The sequence below is a fragment of the Diplodia corticola genome, assembly GCF_001883845.1.
Source record: "Diplodia corticola strain CBS 112549 chromosome Unknown scaffold69, whole genome shotgun sequence".
In the NCBI taxonomy this organism is placed as follows: Eukaryota; Fungi; Ascomycota; class Dothideomycetes; order Botryosphaeriales; family Botryosphaeriaceae; genus Diplodia; species Diplodia corticola.
The window spans coordinates 107,810-120,544 of record NW_017971548.1 but is presented as its reverse complement, the minus strand read 5'-3'; the positions used below and the strand labels follow the sequence as shown (position 1 = coordinate 120,544).

Genomic DNA, 12,735 nt, shown 5'->3' with positions numbered 1-12,735 from the left:
CGCTCCCTTTTGACCGCCGCCGACGCGCTGTTCCTCGCCCGCTGTCTCTCGCTACTCTCTCCCTTGATCACAGCGTGTCGCTGACCGGTTGCCGCCGTCAACTCCTCCTCTGCAGCATCATCCCAGTCTACGAGTGTGCTCAGGCCTCCAATACCTCCTATCCTACCCCACGAATAGGACCACCCCCACCACCACTTTCTCCCGCACGACCGCCCCCGCTGCGCGACCACCCGAGACGTCGAGATGCGGGACCTCGGTGCTCCCCACGAGTCCACCGCCCACGAGCCGTTGATCGGCGGCCGCAGCTCGCGGGAGCTTCCATCCCCGACCGCGTACGAATACGACGAGGGCGACGACGACCACCACGCCGACGATGTGGACGAGAGCAAGATCGTCTCGCCAGGACTGTTCATCTGGGCGCTGACATTCGCCGCCGGCGTGAGCGGACTGCTGTTTGGCTACGAGTGAGTGGGATCCACAAAGTTCGAAAGCGGACATGTCCATCCAAAAGGCGCGGGTTATTGTGCGCGTGAGGATATACATGTGTGTGTGTGTTTGCGCGTGTGCACATGGGCTTATTGTCGATTGTCTCCAGCACCGGCGTCATATCCAGCACCCTCGTCAGCATTGGGACGGACCTGTCCGGCCGCGCGTTGACCACGCTCGACAAGTCGCTCGTGACGTCGGCGACCAGCCTGTTCGCGCTGATAGCCAGCCCGGTCACGGGCGTGCTGGCCGACGCGTGGGGCCGCAAGCGCGTCATCCTCGTCGCCGATGTGCTGTTCTTGGTCGGCTCGCTCGGCCAGGCCTGGGCGAGCACCGTGTGGGGCATGATTCTCGGGAGGAGCATCGTGGGGCTGGCTGTGGGGAGCGCGAGCTTTGTCGTGCCTTTGTACGTCGTCTCTCCTCTTTTTTTCATGTTGCCGTCGTTTAGGATAGGAGCTCGACCCGCACAGAGAGAGCAGAGAAGAGCACATGCATGCTTGTGCGCGTGAGTAACATTATGGACTAACACGACATGTCGCCGGCGTGCAGATACATCTCGGAACTGTCACCCTCCCCCTTCCGCGGCCGGCTGGTCACCGTCTCCAGCCTGTTCATCACCGGCGGCCAAGTCGTCGCGTACATCGTCGGCTGGCTCTTCTCCGCCACGCCGCACGGCTGGAAGTGGATGGTCGGCCTGGGCGCGCTGCCCGCCGTCCTGCAATTCCTCACCCTCGGCTTCATGCCCGAGACGCCGCGCTGGCTGGTGAAAGCCAACCGCAAGGACGCCGCCCGCCGCGTGCTGCGCAAGGTGTACGGCGCCGACGACGCCGACGCCGACGGCACAGCAGACGTCGGCAAGGACAAGCTGGTCGAGGCCCTGCTGCGCCGCGTCGAGAAGGAGGTCCTGGAGGAGGAAGAAGCGGCCAGCTCGCGCCGCCACCACCACTATAACAACGCCTCAAACACATCATCGCCCCCCAAACCCGGCACGCTCGCCGCCAAGCTCGCCGCCGCGCACGACAGCTTCGGCGAGCTCGTCGGCGTGGGCGCGCACCGCCGCGCCCTCGCCATCGCGTGCATGCTGCAGGCCTACCAGCAGCTGTGCGGCTTCAACTCGCTCATGTACTTCTCCGCCACCATCTTCGCCCTCGTCGGCTTCCGCTCCCCGACCCTGACGAGCCTGTCCATCGCCGTCACCAACTTCGCCTTCACCCTCGTCGCGTTCCACTCGATCGACCGCGTCGGCCGGAGGCGGATCCTGCTGCTGAGCGTGCCCATCATGGTGCTGGGGCTGGGGCTGTGCAGCGTCGCGTTTGGGTTTTTGGACTTGCCCGAGGAGAGCGCGGATGATGCGGCGGCGGCGGGGGTGGTGGCAAAGGTGTTGAGGAGGGTGGTGGTGCGGGATGGTGGTGATGGTGATGATGCTGGCGCCGCGGGTCCGTGGGCCGTGGCGATCTTGTTGGCCATGGTCATATACGTCGCCAGCTACGCCGTGGGCATGGGGAACGTGCCGTGGCAGCAGTCCGAGTACGTCGACGTCTTTTTTTTTTTGATCCTCTCTCTCTCCCCCCTCCATACTTTATTTTTTTTTTCGCGTACGCGCTGACGAGAAGCCAAACAAAACAGACTCTTCCCCCTCTCCGTCCGCTCCCTCGGCTCCGCCGCCGCCACGGCCACCAACTGGGGCAGCAACTTCCTCGTCGGCCTCACCTTTTTGCCCATGATGGAGGCGCTGACGCCGGCCGGCACCTTCGCTTCGTACGCGCTCGTCTGCGCCGCGTGCTGGTACACCGTCTATCGCATCTACCCGGAGACGGCGGGCCTGGGGCTCGAGGACGTCGGGGGCCTGTTGGCGGACGGTTGGGGCGTGAGGGAGAGCTTGAGGAGGTGGGCCGAGAGGAAGAGGGTGATGGGGAGGATGGGGGAGTGAGGGGGGTAGGGAGTGGTTTTTTTTCGGGGTTTCAATTTTTTTTCATGAGAGCTGGTGTGGTAGGTAGTAGTTTTTCTCGTTCTTTCTTTCTTTCTTTCTTTCTTTCTTTTTCTCTTATGCGATACAGCGTAGCGCGGCGTGGAAGCTAGATCGGATAGATAGATGGATAGACTGTAGATGTCGGGTGTTTATTCGGCGGCTCTCTGAGATGTATCGTATGATGCTTTATTTTTTTACTTTTTATTTGCAATTGTGACTTCGCCATGCGGAAGAGGTCTTCCGTGGCTGCAAAGGCATCAACACGCATCATTCGTATCAGGTGACAATACGGTTCTCTCTTGTTTCGACGAAGCATGGGAAAAACAACAACATCCTTGGAAACCCTTGTCGCCTGGGTTTTTTATGAGAAACGGATGAGGGCGGCGCGTTTCACTTATAAAAATTCGCGTCCGTCTTTTCCTTGGCTCTCTCTCTCTCTTACTATGGGACTACACAGTCCACCTTCCCGCCCCCCGGCCCTCCTCATCCTCCCCTTCTTTATCTTATTTCCCTTTCCAAGGCCGTTAGATTGCAAGATGAACAGCTTGTTTTTTTCTTTGCCGTCGTTGTGTATGTGCGTGTGTGTGTGCGTGTATGTGCTCTGAGCGCAGACCGTGTTCTGGAACGCCGTAGGGCAGGGCCATTGCTCACCTGTCTGTCTGCTGCACCCACCCCATGCATGCTGCAAAGACCGTTGTGGCCATGGGCACGGGCTGTGACGCGCCAAGAGGGAAAAAGAGCAGCAACAACGCGCGCGTTGGTCTGTGTGTGAGACTGTTGCGAATGATTTGTGGGGCACGTCGAGCTACGTTGTTGTCCTTGTGGTCTTTTTTCTTTGGGGAAAAGAAGGCGAGGTGCTACCTGCCCCGTTGTTTGTTCAGGTTTGCCCTTCAATTAATGAAGGCGAATGACGGGACTGGGTGCGTGAGGGGAGAGGAGGAGCCAGGTGCATGTGGTTGGCTTTCGTTTGATTAGGCTTCTGAACGCGTTTTTTTTTTTCATCTAGACACTTTTCCCCCCTGCTTCTTTGTTTGACACACCCACTAAAAACGGGAAAAAGAGACTTGGAATATACGCAATGAGTCGTAGTCCTCTGGTTTGATTCGTGTCTTATCGCTGTGGGGATTTTTACATGCAGGAAGAAATAGGCGGTGGATGCGTGATGAGTTGGTCACGATTAACCACAGCGAAGCAAAACTGCCTAACGATAAGCGCGGGGGGAAGTTTGTCCGGGCGTGCCTATAACTTGGGGAGGGGGCCAGTGAAGGGGATGAGGAACAAAATGGCTCAGTAGTGAAAGCACACAATATGACACTAATGCAACTAATGCAGCGGGACATATCAGCATCGTCCCGAGCTCTCCGGGGAAGCCTTTTCCCCCAAATGTCTCAGAGCTCGGGCGATTCTGCATCTGCTGCTATCGTGTACGTGTGTACTACGTGGTGGCGAATTCAGGGGGGGCCGTGAATGGGCTGCGGCAGCCTGCAAGACGAACATATTTCCCTTGGCTGGTTGGTTTGCGCAGGCAAGGCTGCGGCATTCTGAGTGGAACAGGTTTCTGGGTGGAAACGGCGCGGCCAATTGGCATGCCTTGCTGTCCCCCATCCATCAGTCAGGCGGGCTTCTGTCCCGGACCGCTGGTATCGGAATCAAAAAGCAAAGGGAACGAGAAACGGTATGTATTCACGGCCGGCGGCTGGTGGATGGCTGTCGTGTGCGGTCGAGATTTCGCCTCACGCTTTCTCTCCCGCAGCTCCGCCCCATCCCTGCCCCGGGCGTCGATCTACCATGGACCCGGGAGCTGCGGGCGCGGGCAGCCAGGCAGGTCTCTCTGTCTCTTCCTCTTTGTGTTTCCGGTGCGTGGCTCAGGGCGGCGGATGCGTGCACGCGGGTCCCCGAACACAAATCGGACGACGTGGAGGATGGGAGGGACTTGTTGAGGGCGTTGAGGTTCCACATTTCCGCCTTGTTCACCTTCTTGCATGGCTGATCGACGGGTGATGCACTATTGTCCGGCGGCTGCGCGGAATCCACTCCGGCTGTCTTTGCTCTGAGTGGGCGGCCCTGCAAGGGAGGAGGGAAAGCCAGGCAGCCGTGAGGGTGACAGCGTCGCTGATTCGCACGTGTGTGATGGCGTCCCGGCATTATCTTAGGTCGGATATCAGAAAGCGTTGCGGGCGCGAAGCCAATGGGATCGCATTTCTGGACGAACATGTTCACTTCCCCAGCGATCATGGGTGAGGACAGGGGTTGAGAAGCGAGTGCACGACTGCTTAACCGGGCTGAGAGAGACAGCCGAGGCGAGGCGGAGCCCGGCCGTGGTTGCTTGAGGAATGGCGACCAGCCATCGGAGCGGCGTGATTGGCCGATTGCTGCTCAAGGCAGGAAGCAGCACGGATGAGCACAGATGAGCACAGGAGAGAGGTGGTGGTGGTGAAGGGCGACAGGGGTGTGTCTGCCTGCCTGCCGTTGGATGTGCCCGGGAAGGGGGATGCGCGTGGGTCCCGCTGCCAGTGAGCCAAGCTTTTGACTCTTCTCCACTCCCCCGTTCGTTAAAAGGTGCACTCCCGCGATGGGCGTTGGAGAGGACGAGGACCGCACGCACCCAGGTGGCTGCTCGTACTCGCTGCTCTGCATGATCATCAAGGTTAAAAATAGCCGGTTTGCCTCTCCAGGCCAAGGCAGAGGGTAATTAGAGCAAAAAGGACAAGAAAACAGCAGTCCTCCAGGACGAGCAACGGCACGGCGCAGGCTGGTGCACAGAGTCCCGAGGCACGGACCGAAAGGATGGCAGGACGGTGGTGGTAGTGCAGCCAGCTAGCCAGCCTCACACGCTCATGGTGAAGCAGGCTGCGAGGTTGACTCTCAAGCCTCAAGGCTGACTCTCCGACCGTTGCCCCGTCGTTATTTCCTTCTCAGCCGAGCAAGGTCCCCTGGCAATGGGTAGCGCCTTCGCGGCGTTTCTCGCTGCGCTGCTTCGCTCGCTTGTGCATCGTCGACTTGGGCTTCATCAGCTGCTGGCTGCGCAGGCAGACGCGCGTCAGGCGTCCTGCTCCGGCTTGTGGGGCCTTCTTTCCTTTCCATCATCTCGCCGTCCTTGGTTCGAAGCGCCTTCGTCTCGAGCAATTCGGATAACGGCAAGCGCGGGCTCCCCTGCCGCCGCGTCGGCCATCTTTGAAAGCGCCACCGATAAGGTTGTGGCAGAAGAGCCCGAGAGAAGACCGTTTGATGAGACGCCGTGCGTAATATCAAAATGGCGCCGGGCAAGACCAACGCTGCACACAGACCCTGCGCCTGGGCGAGGCAAAACCGGCAAACGCGAGCGCGAGACATTCAATAAATCAGAGATGCTCCGGTGGCGCCGAGAGAAAAATTGCCTATCCTTTGTCCTGGAAGGCCCCGTCGCCGTACAGTCGCTTCCCCTCTCAGAATAGGGGGAGCAGCGCCCATGGTCACAGTCAGCAGCATCCTGACTCGCATCCTCCGACATGGGGGACATGCATCACGGGCAGACAAGGCCCGGGGCCCAGGCTTTTTGAGTGCGGGTTGCGTCGATCCAGAGCGCCGTGACACGCTGGGTTCAAAGGATCGATTTGAGACGCCTATTTAGAAACTATTACACCTCCTATGCGCAAGATGACAGGACAAGACCAGAAAGGAAACCAGCAAAGCACACCAACAATCGAAAGGGGTCTCCGGCGTTTTTGCCAGAACTAAAAGAAAGGTGCCTCCAATTCCCAGACCAAGCAAGCGACCAGGCACGGGTGACGGATGTACTGGGGGGGTAGTGGGAACGCGCATAATCCTATCTCATTCCGTGACCATCAAACCCGCTACTCGTCAACCTGAGATCTGACTTCCACACTGAAGACTCCTGCCGGTGTAATTGAATCCGAAAGCCCTGCGCAAGATGAACGCCTCAGGTTGCCGAGAATGAGAAGCTCTAGTATGTGGGATGGACCATGTAACTAAGAGAAGCGTCCACGCTTGTCTTCATTCACCGTACTCCATCATTCGCATTGAGCTTCGTTCGTGCTTGTGAGCCCAGTGTCACAAGCCACGGATGTGTCGGCCATGCGCAGGCACCCAACGAAGCAGCCGTGGTGGTTGGTTCGCGTGGGTAATTTACAAGATGCTGCACTTCTTCTTCTCCTTCTTGCGCGTCAGCAGCGCAGCCCGCGTTGCGTGCTCAAACACCTCGCGCACGCCCTCGTTGGTCTTGGCCGAGCACTCGAGGTACTTGAGCGCGCCGATCTTCTTGCGGACATCTTCGGCCTGGAGTGGGGCGTTAGCGACCGCGCCTTGCACCAACCGCCCTGGCCGACGCTTACCTGCTCAGGAGTGACGGGCTTCTGCGAAGTCTTGTGCAGCTCCTCGATCGTCTTTTGGTCGTGACGCAGATCCTTCTTGCATCCAACGAGGATGATGGGCAGGCCCTGGCAGAAGTGCAGGACCTCGGAAATCCACTGCGGTCGGGCTCCGTCAGCAAACAGCGAGCGAGCGAGTCAGTGGGCAGCGTGGCAAACCTTCTCCTGAACGTTGTCGAGCGAATCGGGCGAGTCGACGGCGAAGCAGATGAGGATGACGTGCGAGTCGGGGTACGACAGCGGGCGGAGACGGTCATAATCCTCCTGACCGGCGGTATCCCATAGCGCTAGTTCGACGTGCTTTCCATCGACCTCGACATCGGCAACGTAGTTCTCGAAAACCGTGGGAACGTAGACCTGCTCGCACTATCAGCATCGATGCGCTCGCACGTCGGGCCAGGCGACGATCGGAGGGCGCTCGGCGGAGCTGACGCCCGGCGACGGGCTCCACGGCCGCGAGGACGAGGGAGGGTGTGCTGACCTCAGGGAAAGTGCCCTTGGAGAAGACGCTGGCGGGCGGCGGGCGTTAGCAGAGCGTCAGGAGGAGGCTGCCAGGCGCTGGCGGCAGCGCGGCAGACAAACGGGGAGGCACTCACATGAGCAAGCAGGTCTTGCCGCACGCACCGTCACCGACGATGACGAGCTTACGACGGATCTCAGCCATCTGTGCGACTTTGTTAGGAAGGCGTGCGGTCGGGTCGTGGGAGATGGCGCGGGTGGGTGGAGGACGGTGATGTCGGGGGAGGAAGTGGTTGAGTGTCGCGGGAGGTAAAGGTCGGAGCGAGGCGTACTGACTTTCTGGGGCTAACAAACAGCACAGCCGCAAATACGTCTTCTGGACTAAGGGGGCGGTCAAAGCTGCTCCGGGCGGTGGCTTTGGCGATGGCGGTGCAGGGCAGCGGGATGCGCGCGTGAGGACGGAGCAGGTGCAGGAGAGAGTGAGTTTGGAGCGAGAGGAGCGAGAGGCAGAGCTGCCGCTGGCTGTTGCTGGGCAGGCAACGTCCTCACTACCACCGCCCCCTTTCGGCTAGGCCCGCGTGCATCGGGCCAGCAGATAACGATGAATCACGCCGCAGCGCGATACCAGCAGCAGCACCACCGCCCTCGCGCCTCACGTGGCGCCTGTTTCCAGGTGCGACCGCGCGGGACTCTGGGGCCCGTCTTGACATCACCGCCCGACGCAGTCCACGTCGCAGCCAGAGCGGGCGTTGCCTGGCCGCCCCGGGCAGTTGCAGCCCTCCCCGCTTGGCGACGACCGCGCGCGCACTGGCACAATGGCAGCACGCCTTTGTGCACGCCCAGCACACCAGGCCCGCGCCGGAGCCCGTGGCGAGCCTCCGTTTCGGGCCCGCTCCCCTTCCCTAGGTTGCCGGCCTTGGTGCTCATTTCCATGCCACCGGCCGCCGCCGCTGCCACGCCGCGCGCGCGCTCGTGGGAGCTGGGCGCCGGATCAACGCGGTGCTGACGACCGCGCGCACAAGCTGGGTGGCAGCCTTATGCACGAGCGGCGCGCCGATCGCCCGCTGCGGCGCTGCGCGGGCGTGGACGAGGATGGCCTCTGGTACTCCATCCTGCCCCATTCGGCAGTCGTCTCTAAGGGATGCGACGCTTTTTCGGCGGCGCCAGCCCGACACACTGAACATCACGGCCGTCACCGGTGCAATCTGCAGGGCTGAAGACCCACCAGTGCTATTGCCTTCCCCAGTTTTCCGCACGCTCAAGTAATCACTCGATTTGCAGGCCCGGCGGCGCTCACCAGCCCTTTGGCGAGCCAGATCGGCCGCCGCTGCGTTTGATGCCGGACTGTATGTACATCTATCTCGCTCTGCGTCTATCAGCACATGCGGTGAAGGAGCAGTCGGAGCCGCGGTGCCCCATTGCCCAAATGCGTAATCAGCGTCATTGGGCAGCTTCTCTCCGCCTATTCTGGCGCCGCTTGTCAGTGCTTCATGAACCACTACCTCTTCCGGCACGGTAGCTTGTAATGTTGAGTCAGCGTGCCTGTTGATTATTGTACCCGGAATCATGACTCTTGGCTTCGAGTGCTTTCCATGGTCAGAGGTGCTGCCCGGTCTAGCACATTGTGGCACGCAGCGCATGTCCTGCAATTAGAGTGGCACGCCGCTCGAAGACTGCATCACCAGCCCGTGAGTGCGACGAGACAGGTGAAAGTAGACCGGCAGATGCTGTTTAGACATTGTTGCTGTCCTGTCCAGCCCTGCCGCAACCAAAGTTAGGCGCGGAGTTTAGCGGGCGGCGGGGAATCCAGGGAGCGGGTGCCTGGTGCTTGCCGTGGGTACATCATCGCTTTAGCTCAAGCCGGCCTCACCACAGCTCCAGGCTCAACGGCCACCCCTCCACCATTCAACCACCCCCCGCCTTTCCTCATCCGCTGCGCCCGCAGCACCCCACGTCAGGTCTCCCTGCAGGTCTTGCAAGCAGACCAGACTCGCCATGTCCGACGCGCTGTCCGACGCGGATAAGGTACGTTGCCCCACCCACCTAGCCACCCAAGCCGCATCGCACTGATATCTTTGAGTAGATCCGCAACAAGCGCCTCGCAAAGCTCGGAGGCCAATCTTCTGCTCCAGCATCGCCTACTCCCGGCGACTCAAACAGCCCGTCAGGCGCTGCTTCGCCTTCTGCCTCGACGCCGCAGCCCGCAAGTGCCCAAAGTCCGGCCCTGGCCACAGCACCATCGCTCAGCCCGAGCTCCACGCCTGCCGCCGTGACGGAAAGCCAGGCCTCCGCGCCCAAGATCAGCATTACCAAGAAAGCCCCGACGTCGCTACCCCAGAAGCGTGATAATGAGAGCGAGTCTCGGCCACGACCCCGTCCCGCTGCGGCGCCTGAGAATTTTGAGGCGTGGCAACACAGGACACTCAGCACCATCTTCAGGGTAACACTGGATGAGACACACACGCAGGATGCGCATGGAAACCGCTTGGCCTACGTGCCTGGTGTGAAGGGAGACCTGGAGGATGCTGGAAGCCCGCTGCTATTGAACACGACTGTGCTGGAAGGGGTACTTTTTGAGGCCGCGTCCAACCGGCCTGATGGCAAGCCGTTAAACTGGCTGTTGTCATGCTGGAAACGTGCGGCCAGGGTTTCGAGAGGTGCAACCACTGCGGACAAGAACGACCCGGCGCGAGCTGAGGTAATGAAGGAGGCTAAGAGGCTCACCTTAAGCTACACCATGCTTGCGGTCAACGTACCCGACATGTTCGGGCTGGACTCATGGCTTGTGAACCCTCTGGCCCAACACCTGCTGAACGACCCTGAGGATGAATATGGCATATGCCATGATTTCCTGAACGAAGCTGTCTCACGGCTCGAGGAAGACGAGTCTATCAAGGAAGCATTGGTCGGCGCGGTTGAGCAGCTCAGTCAGGATCTGAGCAAGAAGAGCATGAACGACCAGTTTAAACCTTATATGCTGGTATGTCACAGATTCCCCACCCCTGTTATATCCGTATAAGTGACTCTTTGGTAGGCTCTGCGCAATATCTGCCAGTATCCTCCGCTTGTAGTAGCTCTGTCACAGTCACCCAAGTTCTTGCCATCGGATATCACTGCGCCCCGTTTGGAGCATGACACGTTGCTGGGCCCGTTCTTCAAGCTATCACCGTTACAGGCCGAAGTCGCGCTAAACTACTTTGCCGGATCACGAACCAGGGATAGGTCTGTCATCATGAATGCGCAGCGAGCTCTGCGCATGACTCTGGCGACACACCAGGATGAACTTTTCGACGTGGCCAACCGCTTCATTCGGGCAAAGGATTCCCGGTCGAATATGCTTGATTGGTTTGCGGCGACGGTCAACAAGAACCACAAGCGCCGCGCTATGCGTGTCGATGCGAAGCATGTCTCATCTGATGGCTTCATGAACAATATCACGGTTATACTCGATCGCCTCTGCGATCCATTCATGGACTCGACATTCTCTAAAATCGACCGGATAGAGATTGATTACATGCGGAGAAACCCGCGTGTCGACATCAGTGACGAGACCAAGATGAACGCAGATCAGAACGCATCCGACGAGTTTTATTCCACGAAAGTCGAAGGAGAGAACAATTTTATCTCAGAGTGCTTCTTCCTCACTGTAGCGGCTCATCACTATGGTACCGAAGCTGCTCAGAGCAAATTGACCCAACTTCAGAAAGACCTCAAATGGATGGAGCGTGAGCTTGAGAAGTTCGAGACGGAGAGGCACAAGTACGCTCATGTAAGTTTGGCAAGACTTCTCTAATCGTGATATTTTGCTTACCCGTCCCAGAACCCGGCGCAGCTGCAGGTATTCGAAAATGCTTTGAAGAAATACAAAGATGCCGTCGAACGTAGCCATTGCACCATCTTGGCAACCCAGGGAGTCCTTCTTGATGAGACGATTCAAGGACGGGCTATGCAATTCATGCGATACGTCATTGTCTGGATGCTGCGTATCGTCAGTCCCGGTTACCCTCAGAAGGCGTTCAAGCTCCCGCTTCCTGCGCAGCAACCAGAAGCTTTCAAATGTCTGCCGGAGTACTTCCTCGAGGATGTTGTGGACAACTTCAAGTTCATCACCCGCATGATGCCTCAGATTGCAACCTCGACACAGTGCGAAGAACTAATCGCAATTTGTCTGACCTTCCTACGAAGCTCGGCCTACATCAAAAACCCCTATCTCAAGTCTGGACTTGTCACCATCCTTTACTACGGGACTCTGCCCTTCCAAGGCCGGTCCAAGGGCGTGCTTGGAGATCTTCTGTTTGCAACCAAGTTTGCCACCGACAACCTCCTACATGCTCTGATGCAATTCTACATCGAGTGTGAGAGCACTGGTGCCCACACGCAATTCTATGATAAGTTCAACATCAGATACGAAATCTTTCAGGTGTTCAAGTGCGTCTGGGGCAACCCTGTGTATCGGGACCATCTAGGAACCGAGGCTAAGTACGTTTGTTTCCAACCATTACCGTTCCGTTTGACCTTCATACTGACGATTAGTAGGGTCAACCTGGACTTCTTCGTCCGTTTCGTCAATCTGCTTCTCAACGACGTCACCTTCGTCCTGGATGAGTCGTTCACGGCTTTCACCCAGATCCATGATCTTACCAAACAACTTCGCGATCCGAATGCCATCCCGGATGAGAACATCCGCAAGGAGAAAGAAGAGGCGCTCGAGTCGGCGAAGGGCAGGGCCAAGAGCTACATGGGTTTGACCAACGAGACGGTGGCTATGTTGAAGCTTTTCACAGAGGCCCTCGGCGATTCATTCACTATGCCGGAGATTGTGCAGCGTCTCGCTGACATGCTGGACTACAACCTGGATGCCTTGGTGGGTCCCAAGCAGACAAATCTCAAGGTCGAGAATCCGCAGGAGTATGGCTTCAACGCCAAGTCAATGCTTTCAGAAATTGTCGACGTCTACCTTAACCTCAAGGAGAAGGAGAACTTTCGTCTTGCTATCGCGCGCGATGGCCGTTCTTACAAGCCGGACAATTTCAACAAGGCCACGAGTATCATGAGGAGGTTTGCTCTCAAGTCTGAGGAAGAAATTGGCAAATGGGAGCGCTTGGCAATTCAGGTTCAGCAAGCGAAGGAGGCTGATGAGCAGGAAGAGGCTGATCTGGGCGAGATTCCGGACGAGTTCCTGGACCCGCTCATTTTCGACATCATGAAGGATCCGGTCATTCTTCCCCAAAGTAGGATGACCATCGACCGTGCCGTCATCCAGAGCCACCTTCTCAGTGATCCTCACGACCCTTTCAACCGTGCACCACTGAAGATCGAAGATGTTATTCCGGACACAGAGCTGAAGAACAAGATCGAAGCGTTCAAGACCGAGAAGAAGGCTGCGAAGCAGGCTGAGCGCGCTCAGGCCGCAGGCACCGAACCGATGGACACGTCTTGATGCTCTGGATAGTG

The 12,735-nt window shown here is 58.5% G+C and overlaps 3 protein-coding genes across 3 annotated transcripts; 2 read left to right on the top strand and 1 right to left on the bottom strand.

Annotated features, from left to right (window-relative positions):
* Positions 1–243: 243 nt before the first annotated feature.
* On the top strand, positions 244–2,416 carry BKCO1_6900041 (mfs myo-inositol transporter; the record flags this gene model as incomplete). The annotated part of the gene is made up of 4 exons (XM_020278462.1): positions 244–464; positions 596–892; positions 1,036–2,013; positions 2,113–2,416. The coding sequence occupies 4 exons, from the start codon at positions 244–246 to the stop codon at positions 2,414–2,416; spliced, it is 1,800 nt and encodes a 599-aa protein (XP_020126189.1).
* A 4,164-nt stretch (positions 2,417–6,580) lies between these two features.
* On the bottom strand, positions 6,581–7,486 carry BKCO1_6900040 (gtp-binding protein rhoa; the record flags this gene model as incomplete). Its single annotated transcript, XM_020278461.1, has 5 exons — positions 6,581–6,730; positions 6,787–6,921; positions 6,982–7,179; positions 7,304–7,331; positions 7,419–7,486. The coding sequence occupies 5 exons, from the start codon at positions 7,484–7,486 to the stop codon at positions 6,581–6,583; spliced, it is 579 nt and encodes a 192-aa protein (XP_020126188.1).
* Positions 7,487–9,276: 1,790 nt separating this feature from the next.
* On the top strand, positions 9,277–12,721 carry BKCO1_6900039 (ubiquitin conjugation factor e4; the record flags this gene model as incomplete). Its single annotated transcript, XM_020278459.1, has 5 exons — positions 9,277–9,306; positions 9,365–10,261; positions 10,316–11,050; positions 11,102–11,760; positions 11,818–12,721. The coding sequence occupies 5 exons, from the start codon at positions 9,277–9,279 to the stop codon at positions 12,719–12,721; spliced, it is 3,225 nt and encodes a 1,074-aa protein (XP_020126217.1).
* Positions 12,722–12,735: the final 14 nt, after the last annotated feature.